Here is a 17,004-nt window from a genome sequence, read left to right on the forward strand (position 1 = left end):
TATTGGTTAGAAGCAAAACAAAATGGATCATATATTTAAAAGCAGAGGGAAGAAAAAAGACATACCATTCTAGAAATGTCTAGCAAGCAAATACCCCAAGAATATTTATCCAAGTGGTTACCCTGGGATATCTGAGGGGAAATGTGAAAGCAATTTTCTTGGCTATCATCACTTTAATATGAAATGTAAACCCCAAATACAACCTCAGGCACATTCCTTTAATTTGGGAAAAGTAGTCGTGCTTAGGGAGCGTGGACGAAGCTCTTACCTGGCATGACCATGGTCTGCGGAGCCGCTGCATCTGTACTTAAGCAGAGACGTCCACCTTTGGCTAATCGATCGCAGAGCAAGGTGATATGTTTCTTTAGTCGGCTTGTGTCTTTGGGTATGTTCAGCTGGCTGCTGAGGTTCAAAGCCTGCTCCTTTGAACTCTTTGATAGGCAAGTCTTCAAGAGGTGGGAAATGGCAGCATCCACTGTTTCCTCCCAGCCCTGGATGCAAAAACCAATTTTGAATTTAAGCCAAGATGAAAATGAACAAAGTAGGCAATTGACTGCTAACCAGGTTATAAAGATGGAGTGTTTATGTCCAAGTGTTGGGGGTTGAGAATTTGATTTCTGGAATATTTCATACCAGTCTGGTTTTGAATTCTAACTCTGTCAGCTGTTTGACCTTGAGCAAGTTACTTAATTCCTCTTAAACTCATCCTTATCTACAAATGAGGATAGTAAGAGTCTGTAACTCCAAACGCTGGGTAGATTAAATGAGCTGGTATATGAAAATCATTTAGCCCTGTGCCAGACATAAGTCATAAGTAATAATAATAATAATCGTCATTATCATCATCATCTCAGGTATAGGTATATTTGATGATCTGGATCCTGAAGCTGCCAGGATTATAGTTCATTTTGCTTTATCTTTCTGCTGAAAGAGAACTGGCCAGCACAGGGAGGACCTTTGGAGATCTTGGGGGAAACTGGAATGAAGAGAAAACCCTGGTGTCTCTCTCAGCTACTAGTCCCACAGTCTTGGGGCTGCAGACAGAAACCAGGGGAGCTTATTTCAAGAGGAATTCTGTGAGACATAAGCCTATCTAGTCCCACTTCACTGCCCAGGTGATATAATATGACACAAAGTGAGGAAGTGGGCCACTGACCTCACTTTTGCTGGGACTAGTATGGCTGTGCTACAGTGAAGACCTCGAGAAATGCAGTGTCACCTTAGCACCATGAAGGCTGCAATCCTAGGAATACCAATGCTGGCCAGGGACCTTGTCTTCCATCATAGAGGGTACCAGAACCAGCAGGACTGGTATGAGGAGGCACCACCCTCAGGTGGGTTCAGATAAAAACAGAGCAAGAAGCAGAAGTCAGCTCATGAGCTCTCACTAGGCATTGCCGGGGAGTCCTGGAGATAGCTGGGTAAGATTTTTATAGAGGTCTGGAGGTCCTAAGCAGCACAATAGGCAAGTCTATTGTTGCCAATGTGACTCCATTTGTACCCAGAGGCTGGTAAAACCTAGAGCACCATAGGCCTGACAATCAAAATGAAACTATAAAGGAAGACACTGAATGAATTTATGTGCATAGAATGCTATAGACTAGTCCAAGCCCCTTACATAAGAGGTAAGAAAACTGAGACTCAGACGGAACCCCTGGGAAGTCTACTGTTAGCACCGCTCCATCCCCAACTTAAGGGCTAAGCCACCTTTCAAATATCCAAACTGGATTAGGTTACTTCTCACCTTGTGCTGCAGTGGATGGATGCATGTTTGGTTTCCCCATGAGAGTGCCTAGAGTTCTCTGCACCCCTAGCACTATGCTTGATAAACAGAGGGTGATCAAGAAATGTGTTAGCTGGACAGAGAGATGGTAAGACACAGAACTAGGATATTAGGGTTGGGAGGACTTTGGAGATCTTTAGTCCAGTCTTGCAATTTTCCTAGGGCCCTGTTTACAACAGCAACCATCTGCCTAGGCATAGTTGTCCTCACAGTCCAAAATTACTACTTTTGGAGGCAGTTCACTCCTTTCAGGGACATGTGTAACCAGCAGAAAGCTACTCTTTTAGTGAGCCAAAGTCTGCCCTGTTGGCCCTGAGTCTACCCTCCAGAGCCATGCGCAATAAATCTAACCTCTCTTCTACATGATAGCCCTTTATATCTGTGAAGACAGCAATTCTGTACCCTCTCCTCCAGAATAATAGCCTCAGTTCCTCCAGCTCTTCCCTATATAAACATGGTTTCAAGTTTTCTCTCTGTCCTGACCACTTGTATTTGAATGAGCTCCAATTTTAAACACTTAAAAATTTATACAGCTAACTAGAGAACCCCAAACTGACCTCCAAGACACCAGGCTGGGGTTGGGAGTGCCGAGTAGGCAACAGCCATCTCTTCCATTTACTGGGAATTCTCCCTGCCAGCCTGGCCTTTGATGGCCTCTGATCTCTTGGCAGCTGCATCAACTCTTGATTCACCATGAGCGATCGGACAACTAAACTCTAGACCTTTTCCATACTTGCCACATGTCTTCCTTCTGCGCTTACGGAGTTGGTTATTGAGACTTAAGTGCAGAACTCTATATATGTCTGCTGGAGAACTTCCCACTAATTGCCAAAATAAGGTTTTTTACCCTACTGACCCATTATAGATACTACTGGCCAAATTAGGATACAAATTAATTACAGTGATCTTGAAAATCCTTTCAAGAGATGTCAAAGACTGTGAAAACAGCTTCCTACCCCAAACCACTGAAGAATAACAAGCCATTAGTTACCATAAAGACATCTCTATACAACTATTCAAATCTAAACTAGACCAATACCTAAAATTGAATTTGTATTTCAAGATAATGGGTTTAAGACAAAATAGTAAACCGGGTGAACCAGAGGACATATTTTCAAGTTGCTTTTGGAGCCACTGACAGAGAACTCTGGACTATAAGAAGGAAAGATGCTTTGTATATAATTTGGCATTTGTGTGCTCTGTGGTCATTTCAGCATTAAAACAGTTCCTACTATTTTATAGACTATTTGTTGAGGCAAACTACTGTTTTCATAAGTAGATTACAGTAGCATATTAGATAATTTAAGTAGATATGGCATTTAGTTAACATGGAGGTACTATGAATTTCCTTTCTTGCTGCCAACTTGCAGATCAACTCAAAAACCATGTCATGTTTAGGTAGTTGGCATGGATATTTCTTTAATATAATGAGGCATGATGCCAATACTTCAGAAGGATTGCTACTAAAATATAGGACTATTATTTAGAAGGACTGTATTGCTAAATAAACTCAAATATGATAATAAAAGGAATGTTTATGAGACAAACGAAGAGCCTTTGAAATGAGAGTTTTGTTAAATAAAAATGCAATGTGATAATTAACTGATCCAACACATAGCATACTTACCTCATGAAATGTGAGACAAAAACACGTGGAAATGTAGAATCTTCAAGTGTGAGAAGCACCTTAAAGGTACACTATTTTAACCATCTTTTTGGTGTTTGAATCCACCACCTTTATTTACAGCTCTTAAATTGACAAGTTTAATGCTGTTTTAATGTCTACACACACACATGCACACACACACACACACACACACACACACACACACACACAAACACACCATCCACATACCTAACCTTTATCCTTTATAGCTGAGTATCAATTGTATTAATAATTTTGACTCTTCTAATTATAAGAGTGGAAGAAAATCTTAATTTTGGGAAAACTGTGCTAGAAGTGTCTGGAAGGGGAGAAAATACTAAACATATGCTCTTCAGTAAGAACTGATTTGATTTTAGTTTTCAAATCCCAGCTATCCCGTGTGTGGCGTTTAGAAAACAACAGTAGGTAGGAAGTTAAATAAATAATGTGTGAATCAATCAATCAATAAATTTAAAGGGCACCTGGGTGGTTTAGTCGGTTAAGTGTCTGCCTTTGGCTCAGGTCATGGTCTCACAGTCCTGGGGTAGAGCCCGGAGCCTTGCGTCAGACTACCTGCTCAGTGGGGAGTCTGCTTCTCTCTCTCCCTCTGCCTTGCCCCCGCCACTCATGCTCAGGCTCGCTCTCTCTCAAATAAATAAATAAAATCTTTTTTAAAAATGTTTAAATAAATTTAAATGTACATCTTACTCTGTTTTATCTTCTTTATAACCCATGTCAGTATTAGAAATTAGTTTATTTGCTAAGTTTTTTAGTGTTTACTTCATCTAGTTTAGTATTGATAATTAGGGTTTTCCTTTGTTCCCAAGGTCTCAGCTCAACCCCAAGCGGTAACTTTACTTTTGTCTTAGTCCTTTCTACCTGGGCCCCTACACTGGGAGCTTGCTTACAATGTCACTCCTTGATGGACTGCGGCTGCCTTGCTCCTGCCAAATGCCCTCCAAGGAATTGGACCCAACAGGTGTGACCCTGCTGCTTGACTTGTCTAATGCTATGTTGCCTGCTGCACGCTTTCCCCAACAAGACTTCCCAGTTTTTGTGTTTTTTTTGTTTTTTTTTTGTTTATTTATTTATTTATTTATTTATTTTGGTAAAGATTTTTTTTATTTGTCAGAGAAGAGAGACAGCCAGTGAAAGAGGGAACACAACCAGGTAGTGGGAGAAGAAGAAGCAGGCTCCCAGAGGAGAAGCCTGATGCGGGGCTCAATCCCAGAACACTGGGATCATGCCCTGAGTTGAAGGCAGACACTTAACGACCAAGCCACCCAGGCACCCCAAGACTTCCCAGTTCTTAGCTTTCATGTTTCACCTGTGGAGGCTGCCATACACCATGCTGGTCCCAGATGCCTCTCTGTACCAGTGTGATGTCCCATTTCTACGAGCCAGCTTTTTAAATTCAAGGCATTGGCCTCTCCTATCTGTTTCTCCTTCTGACTGAAGTCAGTCAACTGAGCTATGCTTTTTGTTATCCAGAGAGCAGGCAGCCATGGCTGAGTTTCTGACTTCTGCTCTACCTGCCCTGCTACTCTGCACTGGTCACTATGCCTAAATACCAGCACAAGAAAGTGGCTTATGAGAAACAGTGAGAAGCAGCAAGTTTGACCACATTTGTAAAGTTAATTTCCTAGCATATCAACCAAAGTTACCCCCAAAAAAAAGAAAACCAGAAGAGTATTCTCAGACCACCTATGCACTAAAACAACCGAGTTGAAGACAGCTGCCCTTAGGATACTAGGTTCTGACTTAACCTTGGTCACCTCAACTGCCCCTTCACTGTATGATCTCAGATAAATCACTTAAACTCTGTGGGCTATATCTGAGGTCTCAATAGAACAGAAATAACACGATTTGCCATGCCAGTGTGAATGGTAAGGCACTCCGAAACCTTAAGTGGAAGATACTTTGAAAAAAAAGCACATATATTCAATCGTACTTTAAAAAAATTAGAAAATAAAAATACACCATTGAAATCCAATGTGCAAAGTGACATCTTTAAACTGTTATTCAAATTATAAACTTCTGAAAATTTATGCTTATAATGGAAACACTACCACATCCTTAACTATAGTAGTATAAGGGGAAAAACCATAAAATGCCATTACCAACTGTGCACCCGGTGAGAAGAAAGGTGAAAGAGGAGATTTGTCTAAAGCAGTAAATGGAGACTATGTAGCCATTATCCAGGTTTCAGTTGAGGGGAGAAAACTCTAAGAAATACCTTACACTATATATTTGAAGGTAAAATAACCTTTATATCATATTCACTTATCTGAAAAATAAAACTGTATCAAAGAGGAATAAATTTTCTCCTCAATAGATGTAAAGGATTCACAATGAGAAGTCTTTGGTATTTATGATTGCTCCACAGAGTCTTATGGTCATTATTACTTTGTATTATATTGTATTGTGTCATACCAGCCAAGATAAGCTAAAAATAAACACAGGAAGGGTTACTGCAAACTGAAGTACAAATAAAACTTGGTGCTATATTTGTAAATTATACATTTTGGAAGATAAGAGACTTTTTCAGGATTTATCTAGGTTCAGGATATTTCCAAAGAATAGACTGTACTCAGTGAATATTCCTCTCATGCAGAGGGCTCAAAATGTTGAGCTATTTACCTTTGAAAAGTAAAAGAGACCTCTGAACCTAAAACACAATAAAATCAATTTTTTTAAAATGATACCAAGTTTAAGGGGATTAAGAGTACACTTATGGTAATGAGCACTGAGTAATGTCTAGATTGTTGAATCACTATACTGTATGCCTGAAACTAATATAATATTTATGTTAACTATACTGGAATTAAAATTCTAAAAAATAGGGAAAAAATGACCAAAAAATAAACACAAACCTTTAAGAATTAAAAAAAAAAAATGATACCAAGCTGTATGTCCTCTATGGCATCTTAATAAGTTTCAGATTTTTACATTCAACAGTTTTTATAAAATAAAGCTTTGAAAAAAAAAATCAGCTTTAAAGTTTTCAACCTACCACTAATGAAATGAAACACTTGCCATTCTTTTTAAATTTTAAACTGACGTGATTTATTGGACTTTTGGAGTTCTCTTATTTCTTTGCCATGATTCAAAAGCTGTAAAAGTCTAATTCACATTTCAACCAAAAGTAGAACAGGGTACTAGGTTTATCAACAACACTGCTTTGTGAAAAATGAAGCACATTGCTTCCTAATGGATGACAATCTAAAAAGTCTGGCAAACAGAAGACAAGTGACCTTCAGAAAGTTTAGCTGCAACACAACCAGGAAGCACGAGATTGTTTCAAACCAACGTACTCTGATGCTGTTTTCTTATGCTTATGTTTTGCATTTGATCTGTACTCCCGTTCTGCTCTCAATGCTACCTACAGATTACTTGAAGTATCATAAAACTTGATCCTGGATAGCCGTATTCATTTTTAAAAATATTTTATTTATCTATTTGAGAGAGACAGAGAGAGTACGGAGGAGGGCAGGAGGAAAGGGACAAGCAGACTCCCTGTTCAGCACACAGCAGGATGTGGGGCTGACATAGGGCTCAACCCCAGGACCCTCAGATCATGACCTGAGCTGAAGTCAGGTGATTAGCCAGCTGAGCCACCCAGGTGCTCTAAAGCCATATTCAGTTTTAAAATAAAACATCAGTGATGTCCAATGGAGCCAATCACCTCCACTAAGCACTAACAATTGCTTCAGGAAAAGCTCCTGATCAACATTCACTATTCAGAAGCAACTTACAAAAAAACATTAAGACTGGAAAATCAAATTGATAATGAAGATTCCAGAGGAAAGTTGCTTCTAGAAATGGTAGATTAGGTAATTTCGACTAATTACCCCACTGAAAAGAACTAGAAACAAATACATAAAAATCATTTCTTTGAAGGTACAAGATAGGGGCAAATGGAAGCCCAAGAAGTTGAGGCCCAAGAAAGTGAAGTTTGATGCTACTTTTCCCACTGAGGTCATTAGCCTGACTAATATGCATCACTGATCCTTCACTTATTTGCCATTTCATGTTAATAAGTTATGCTTGCTTATAATTTCCATGTAAGAGTCAGCACAGATCATGAAAAGTGCACTGGCTTAGAAGTCAGAAGATGAAGGCTGAACTGGGGCATCTTTCCTTACAAGCTGCTTGTCTCTAGGAAAATTATTTTAGTTCTCTGGGTCTTGGTTTCCTCATCGGTTAAAAACCAGAAAATGAATTTCCCTTGCCAGATGCTTGCAGATTTGAGACATATTTAGCAATTGTATGTATCTTAATTCCACGTTATCATTCTTACTTGCAAGAGTTCTCTCTAAAAGGTTATCTTTTCTGGGCTGGTTCCCATGCATAACAGCCCCAGAAATAACAGCAAAGGCAGCAACAAGAGTAAAACCTCTTATGTGCTAGAAAATATGCTGAAAATTTTACAAATATTATTTTGGTTAATTCTTACTACTATCCTGTGAAGGTAGGCATTACAACTTCCAACTAAGGCTCTAGATATAAAGTATTTCAGCACAAATGACACAATTATTAAAAGGAGGAGCTGTGATGGAATCCAGGACTGTGCAGCTCCTAAAGCCCCCGCTCCTTATCTCCCCATGCTCTAGATTTTTGAGGAGACAGAACAGACCTTTACACAGCTCCATGTCAAAAATGAGAGACTTGTAAAGGGTGGAGATGGGAGGGAGAAGGTCAAGAATTCAGGTTTCAGAGAAGAATTAAATTTGTTAACCTTTTCCTAACATTACACTGAAAATTAACATCTGTCATAGTAGCCAGTGAAAACACAAGTAATATTTTCAGAGATCAGCCTGAAATCATATTGTAAACCACCACAATTGCTTAATATATGAAAGTTACTTAAATGGGTCAGTATATATGTTTGTGTATTTGTTTGCTGTTTTTAAGTAAATAAAAGTTACTTTCATCATCAAAAGTTACTTTAATGAAATTAAAAAATAAATCTTGACCACTATGCTACAGAGCACTCTTTCCCATTTCATTATATGTCTCACAATCTACTGTCATCAGATCATCTTAGGCTCCTTTTACTAAGCTGGGCTTTAGAAAATATCATATGAGGTCTTCTCCCAGAAAATTTATGGGCACAATTAACATTTTCACAGAACCAAAATTTAAATCAGCTTCTGGAGTCACATGAATAATCTGCATATAATTAAATAAGATTTTACTGCATATGATCTATGCCAGTGTGGCTGAGTCAAACATTCAGAAGAGTCCATCAAAGCTTTAGCACCTGCATAAACTACTGAAACTGACACCTAGGAATGGTCTTAGGACACCATGTCCCCTGAAAACATAACAATAGTCAGACTCGACTCTGATGAGTCTGAATTACAGTTGCTTGTTTCAGGGACTCACTATTAAGAATACTTGAAGTAGCCACTCCTATAATAAAATCATAAGACACATGGGGTCACAGACTCCCTAAGTACCTGCATATCTGATGGAGTCTGGGGAAAACTTAACAAAGCTAGGACAAGAGAACCATGTGAACAAAGTAAAGGCATCAACTCCTCCCCCGTGTTCTCAACAACCTCAAAGAACAAGGAATGACTAAACTCAGGGGAAAGTGTCCAAAAATACATAAAACCACTGATTTAAGTACAAAGATGTACAGGATCCTTTTCTTTCTGTTTTTCTCTCCTCCCTTTAATTAGTTTGGATTTTTCAGAACCACCCAGTAGCTTCACTATTTTAAGATGTGACTACCTACTTCTTTCTTGGTCAAGGCCACTAATGGATCTGAAACAGCTACAAGAAGGTCCACATACTAGGTTTCTATTTTTATTTTCTTTTAAACAAAATTCTGGAGAAGTAAGGAGAAAAGGTATTTAGAATGGTATGTGAAGTTACTGAGTGGCACATCATTCAATGTTAGTGTCACTTTTCACAGAGATCAAGCTAAGGTAACAAAAATACAACAGCACAAATCTCAAAGTTCAATAATAATTATTTACGAGATGGTATGTTTATCCCTATATTGATCCTAATTTTAAATGTCTTTGTCCATTTAATAAAGCACAGTTTGAATCAATATAGTCATTTATTTATTTTATGAATATTTACTTAGAGCTGACTGATACAAGACATATATATATACATATATATACACATATATATATATTGAGTTCATTCCAGTGCTATGTGAAATAAACCACAAGTCAATTAAATTTGTCCACTAAATTTCCTAGTACAGAATCCAACACAGGTAGACATAAGTACAAAATATAAGTTATACTTATCCTTGTTAAAGCAGTCAAATTGGAGAAGAGTAAAACTTCAGTATGATCAAGTCTTCTGCTTATTTTTTAATTGAATTATTCGTTTTTTGTGTGTTGAGTTTTATAAGTTCTTCATATATTTTGGATACTAACCCTTTATCAGATATGTCATTTGCAAATATCTTCTCCCATCTGAAGACATGAACAGACATTTTTCCAAAGAAGACACAGAGATGGCCAACAGACACATGAAAAGATGCTCAACATCACTGATCATCAGGGCAATACAAATCAAAGCTACAATGAAATATCACTTCATACCTGTCAAAATGGCTAAAATCAGCAACACACGAAACAACAGGCATAGGCAAAGATGGGGAGAAAGGGGAACCCTCTTGCACTGTTGGTAGAAATGCAAATTGGTGCAGCCACTCTGGAAGACAGCATGGAGGCTCCTCAGAAAGTTACAAATAGAACTCCCCTATGATCCAGCAACTGCAGTACTAGGTATTTACCCGAAGAATACAAAAATACTAATTCAAAGGGGTACATCCGCCTCGATGTTTATAGCAGCACTATCTACAATAGTAAAATTATGGAAATAGCCCAAGTGTCCATCGACTGATGAATGGATCAAGAAGATGTGATATATTCAGCCATAAAAAGGAATGAAATCTTGCCATTTGCAACAATGTGGATGGAACTAGAGAATATTATGCTAAGCAAAGTAAGTCAGAGAAAGACAAATGCCATATGATTTCACTCATATGTGAATTTAATAAATAAAACAAATGAGCATAGGGAAAAAAAGGAGCGAGGCAAACCAAGAAACAGACTCTTAACTCTAGACAAACTGACAGTCACCAGAGGGGAGGTGAGTGGGGGAATGGGTTAAATAGGTGATGGGGATTAAGGAGGGCACTTGTGGTAATGAGCACCGAGTGCTGAATGGAAGTATTGAATCACTATATTGTACACCCAAAACTAATATTACACTGTATGTTAACTAACTGGAATTTAATTAAAAAAAAATTTTAAACCCTTTAGTAAGATCACCTGGTCTAAAGTTTCCCCATGGAATCAGGTTATTCATTTTGTGAGCCCTCCAGTTTAGATTCAAACCTTGCCTGGTATTTTCTGTGTGACCATGGGCATACTTCCTCATCTGTAAACTGGAACTAATAGTCTTGAGACAAGGATGTGAGTGCAAATAGTTTATCTGAGAGCTGATCCAAGAAGTACCAGGGCTAAGTGAGGAAGTGAGACTGGGAAGGGGGAGAAGCCAATAAACAGTGCTGTCAAGTAATTACCACTAAAGGCAACTGGTGCAACCCTGTTGGACTACTCTGGGAGGTTGTGTATAACGTACCTTGGACTTTCCTGGCCAGAGGGATGAGGGAGCTGGGGTATTAATCTACCAACTCCCACCAGTCATTGACTGAACACAGTGGCTGTACACCCTCTGCCAAACTGGAAGAGTCCTCAGGCAAAAAGCTGCACAGGTTCAGAAGGCAGGAGTTTCAGGAAGAGATACGGGCAGATCACGCATAGCATCTGCTCCAATCCCCTACTTCAAAGGTACATAGTGAGAATTAAATGGGGTAATGTATGTCGAGTCCTTGGCCAATACATAATACTTAATAATTTTCAATAAAAGTTAATTTTATTACATTATTTTGAATTGTGGGAGGCAGGCCTATCTCTCTCTCTCTTTCTTTCACCCCCTCACCTTCTCCCTTTGTATGTGTGTGTGATTCCTCTCCTTTTTTCTCTACAAAACAGGGAAATCCTCTAATTAGTGAAGTTTACAGGATTTGGTTCTGAGATTGCTAAAAACTATACAGAAATATTTATAACCTTGAATTAGAAGAAATGGGTTAGAATGCAACTAACCACTGCCATTAAGTCACAGAAATTAGATTTTATTTCCAGGAAAGTGGACAGTCTTACTACTCCAAAGGCAGAATGTGAAGCATATTCCTGCTGACAATATCAGTGATTTCATGTGCATATTCACATTCACTGTGGTGGGACAGAAGATCTGGGTTCTTGCAGTTCTCATAAATGACATATAGGGAAATTTAAACTCAGATTTCATAACTGTGTTATGCAATCTGCCAGATTAAAAGTGATAGCAATAGGTACTCAACCGTCATTACATTTCACAGCTTATTTGTGGCTTTCTCTTCAAAAAGCAGCAACTAGGGAGATTTTTTTTTCCTATTTATGTGAAATCTGCTTCTGGTCAAGGATGTCTGCTCCAAGATGGAAAGCCAAGGCCTTGCCTTTTTTAATAACTTCCTGTCCCCAACTCAAACTACTCAGAGGTTCCCTCTTAATAAAAAAAATCACTACAATTATAATTCTTTCAGTCTGTACTTACAATTACATTCCATTAATTCCAGGAGGTTTTCCCCCCACATTTTAACATCTCTGAAACAGGGATGTATCTTATCTAACAACTGCTGGCTTCCAGGCTCCAATAACGCTATCGTTGTCAGTGTCTGTGTATGCACAGCCTTTGTCCCAGCTGTTCTGATATTGACACTTTAACTGACATATGTGCAATGCTCAGACTCTCCTATTGAACTGTCATTTAAAGTGTCTTTAAACATTCTGCTATGGCTCACTGAATAAAAAAAGTTGGAATGACGCAGTTGGAAGTATAAATTTGAAATTAGTGAAGCAAATATTCATGACAGAAGAATGACAACAATTCATATTTTCTTGCAAAAGCAAAAGCTAGGTGCTTTCCAGGATGTAAGACAAGAAGATACAGATAGAAGAAATGTGTTACGTTTTGTTCCTGAGATACATGCACACAGGTTACCATCCTATTCCAAGCAATACAACTGAAGTAGGAGAAATTACCAAATCCCTGGAATAGATGTGGTTTGATTAATTAATGTATCACACAGAACTACTGTTCAAGCAATAAACATCAATTTGCCTAAAATCTCCTGCTAACTCTGGATGGAAGCTACTTAACTTCCAGCAACATATGATTCAGCTGAGGGCAAAAAATAAAGCTTGGAGCTTAGTCAAAAAGGAAAGTATTTAAAATGGATCTCAGAGGTTCTGAAAAAAATCAGGACGGCAACAGTGGCATGCTCTGAAATGCTGCATCAACAATGGCTCTTCATGGCACAGAGGTCACACACATGGCACATAGGACAATGCTATGTGGAAAAACGTGGATAGCAATGAAATGCAGAGTTGAAAGATGAGTTAAGAGAATCAAATTTTGAATGTGAAGAAGTGTCAAGAACACTTTAACCAATTTATGTGGCTTGATTCTTTTTATTCAGGCACAAGAGGAATAGATGAGAAAATATATGTCTAAGTAAGTCTAAAAGAGCTCCTTCAATACCTATTCAAAACCTTAAGTGTGACCAAAAACACAGTGTCACAGTTTAATTGACAGTGTTGTTGTTGTTGTTGTTTTTCCCTAAGTGGTCCATAAAATAATGCTGCAACTTAGAGCACCTTATTGTTGAAAACCAGTAGTTGTATTATTAGCTAATAATTCTTAGATGATCATCATATGCCTGGCTCCATATTTGGTATTTTACATACTGTATCTCAATTGGTCCCCGCAGGAATCTTGAGAGGTATATAAAGGGTATCCTCATAACACCTGCACACCTTTGACAAGTAGTTCCCAAATGAGGTCACAGATGTAATGCAATTCTTTAAAACATGGTTTTATACTTGTAGTAGTAGTATTTTGGTCTTCCCGATGATATAAATAACTAAACATCAAAACCCTGAATCTGAAAATGATGATGGAGACACCCAAGGGAGGCTCAGTGTGTGGTCTACTTCACTGAGATCAAACAAGCAAGGTAATTTTCAGTTACTTTGTGTGAAAAATAGAATTTGGATTATGTCTTCTTGAGGAAGAAAAACCTTGGCATACATTTTTTTCATTAAATGTTTATTGTGTTTCAGTCAGTCATTTGTAGTAGGCCACAGCCAAACTTAATTATGCAATAAAGAGAATACAGTACAGGAAAGGATATACCTGCAATGCAAAAAGAAACTCCATGTGCAACAGCTCCTCGGATGCTGACGTGGCCCTGCTCCCAGGCTAACTGTGGGAAAGGCAGTGAGCCTCTGGTTCTAAACACCTCTGAACTGGCAGATCCCTCACCCTGCACAAACTGTGTTTTCCATCAAACTCTGGGCATGCCTTCATGAGAAAGGCACTAGAGAGCCAAGTTCGCTCACTTTCTTAATCTCATGTTCTTCCTCTGTACCATTTGTTTACTGGTTAAGGAGGAATATAAAGTGAAAGCAAGCTGAAATAAAATCTGAATGGCCATTCTCACCTCCCTTCAAAGCAGAGCTAGTCCTTGGGGTCCAGTCTAGTTCACCACTGTACAGATAAGGAAACTAATGCTTAGTTCCATAATTTGCTTAAGGACGTGGAGCTAGTTAAGTATTTGCCCCCCCCCCCAAAAAAAGATTTAACTCCAGTCTGACATAATATTCTATTCAACTGATAATACCAGTTTGTATTTTCCAACTGTTAGCATTTAGGTTGCTTTCAGTATTTCATAATTATAAAAATAAACATGGTACCAAATGGATTTTAGTTTACTACTTTCAGTGCATTAACTTAGATTAGTGGTACCAAGTATTAGATTTTGTTTTATAGCCCATCTTTTCCTAGAGATCCATGACCCTCTGGAAAGCCTATAGCAGAAAGAGGTGGGTATGTCTATTTTACTTCGTGTCTCTCAGCACTATTTATTACCAAGTTTGGCTAAATCAATATAGGTGAGGTGTACCTCATAATTGTTTTCACTTGCATATATTCATCACTGGTAAGATGAAAAATTTTTGTATTTACTGGTTTGAATTACAGGACATGTGAATGAATATATGTATAAATACATACATATGTGGTGGTCTGGCTATCAATCTATATCTTTTACCATCCAGGCAGGAGAGATCAGGTTTCACTCTTACAGAACCCAAAAATATTTGAGGTTGCTTGCAAAAAAATGGGGGTGGTGCAAAATGGAAGGAGAATGCTTCCTTTTTAAATAAAACTATACAGTTGTTTGAGGAGAATCTGCAATCGTGTGGAACACTATGGAAAGAAATGGGGTATCAAGCAATCCCTAGATACTTATATCCAACTCTATGCTTAATTTAAGCTTTAATTCTATGGGGATGTAGAAGAATCTGTCCTTATATTTATTAGAATACAAGACAAGTGGGGCGCCCCTATAGTGCAGACGGTTAAGCAAGAGACTCTAGGTTTTGGCTCAGGTCATGATCTGATGATCATGAGATCGAGCCCTGAGTTGGGCTCCATGCTCAGTGCAGAGTCTGCTTGAGATTCTCTCTCCCTTTCCCTTTGTCCCTCCCCCAACTCACTAACACACTCTCTCACTAAAATAAATAAATAAATCTTTAAAAAAAGAATACAAGACATTGACAATTTCAGAATATATAATGAGAATATAAGGTATATTATGTCATACCCCCTAAGTGAGATTCACAAGAGAATGGAAGCCAGAATAAAATAAGGAGGGAAAGAGAATTGATCTGCCTCTAAAAAAGGGTGAATAGAGGGGTAAACAGAGGGCACCATGTTACGTGAAGGAAAAAAAAAAAAAACCCACTATTAGCCGTGGCCTGATGCAAAGAAGCTATGTACCCATGGAAAGTCAGATTTCCCAGAACGAAGCAGGAAAGCTGGGGAGTCACAGAAACTGATTTTGAGAAAGAAGATATGATAGTGCCAAGTGACTGGAAATCCTGAATGCCTGGCACTGGAGTCCAAACTGAACCAGGAGCAAAGAGAGCCACAGAAAGTATGTAAATAGGCGTGTGACAAGACAGCAGAGGGCTGAGTCTAGCAGTGATGCACAGGGCATACCAATGCAGAGACATGAGCAGAAAGGCTACTTGAAATGCCATCACAGAAAGCCAGGTAGAATAACAAGGATGCAAGTCAAGGGGGCTTCTGAGAAACATTTCCAAATGAACAACAGCAGGCCAGAGTGACCGACTGAGCCTGCAGCTCTGTGTGTGATTACAGCACAGAGGAAGCACTGGTTTTAAAGGCAAGAGCCCCCAATTTCCACGTGTACATTTCTAAAAGAATACAACATCCCAGACGTCAAAATCATCACTTTGTAATTTGTAGATTCAAACTAAGTTGGGTAAAGGTATTTTAAGGATATCAAATTAATATAAATACACTTTTGGGGCACCTGGGTGGTTCAGGTCATGATCTCAGGGTCCTGGGATCAGGCCCCGCGTGGTCAGGCTCCCTGCTCAGCGGGGAACCTGCTTCTCCCTCTCCCTCTTCTACTGCTCCTACTTGTGCACTCTCTCTCTCTCTCTCTCGCAAACAAATAAAATCTTTAAAAAATATATACTTCTAGCCAGGAATCAAATCAGTAGGCATTATGAGGATGATGATGGTCATTATTTTCCTCACCGTGGTCGTGTGAATTTCACTTATTTATTTATATTTAACCCACACCTTGCTTCACAAAGGTTTTGGGGTGGCATACAGTGAGAGTGAGGCTTCAATTAATCAATTCTTTGTTCATTCATTTAGCATCTCTATTCTTGAATGCATAAATAATATTAAATGTGTCCATTAAAGTACTGTTTCATATTTGATACACTTAAGGGAAGTTTTAAAAATTACACATCACCACTTGTATATTGTATTCTACTTGGCTGCTATTTTGATATATTCCAATTTTTAAAACAGCAAGAAAGTCATCAGAAAGGCTCTGAGATATGTTATACTCAATGCTGGTGAAGTAGAAAGCCATACCATTACAGAACACCAGCTGCATGTAACTAGCAACAACACAGAGTATGTGGCCATTATGAATATGAAACTAATGTTTTCATGTTTGTCTTGTTGGCTAAGACCAAGGGGATTACCAAAATATTTTTTTCTCCACTATGTTCCCATAGACAGTTTATAACTGTGATGATACGTTAACAGTCATAAGGGCAGACTTGATACTGACACCAGACTTCCTCCTTTTGTTTGCCTTTTAAGAAGAGGTCATTAATAACAGCAACGATTAGCCATCTCAGTCATCACTCAATCCAGACAGGAGGCACAATGGCCCTTACATCAAACCTGACCTGTGACGTAGAAGCCTCCAAGCCTTGTAAGTGAGCCTTGATAAGTCTCTCCACACAATAGGATTTCCTATTATAAACATCTGTTTTCTCACATGAACCATGTTGAACATGTTAAAAATAAGTTTCTCTTTCCATATCAGTTTGTAAAAGGAATAATCAATCAAAAAGTAAGGCTGAAGGTCCAAATCTCCTTC

At 38.5% G+C, this 17,004-nt stretch overlaps 1 protein-coding gene across 5 annotated transcripts in view; it reads right to left on the reverse strand.

The window, feature by feature from the left end:
• BBS9 (Bardet-Biedl syndrome 9) overlaps positions 1–17,004 on the reverse strand; it is a 417,930-nt gene that overhangs the window by 71,391 nt on the left and 329,535 nt on the right. For all 5 annotated transcript variants that reach the window (XM_045792884.2, XM_045792882.2, XM_045792886.2 and 2 more), the window contains one exon: positions 269–491. In XM_045792884.2, coding sequence (XP_045648840.1) covers positions 269–491 — 223 coding nt within the window. The remainder of the gene's footprint in view (positions 1–268; positions 492–17,004) is intronic.

Source organism: Ursus americanus, chromosome 3 (assembly GCF_024610735.1).
Source record: "Ursus americanus isolate L20-20 chromosome 3, mUrsAme1.1.p, whole genome shotgun sequence".
NCBI classification, from domain to species: Eukaryota; Metazoa; Chordata; class Mammalia; order Carnivora; family Ursidae; genus Ursus; species Ursus americanus.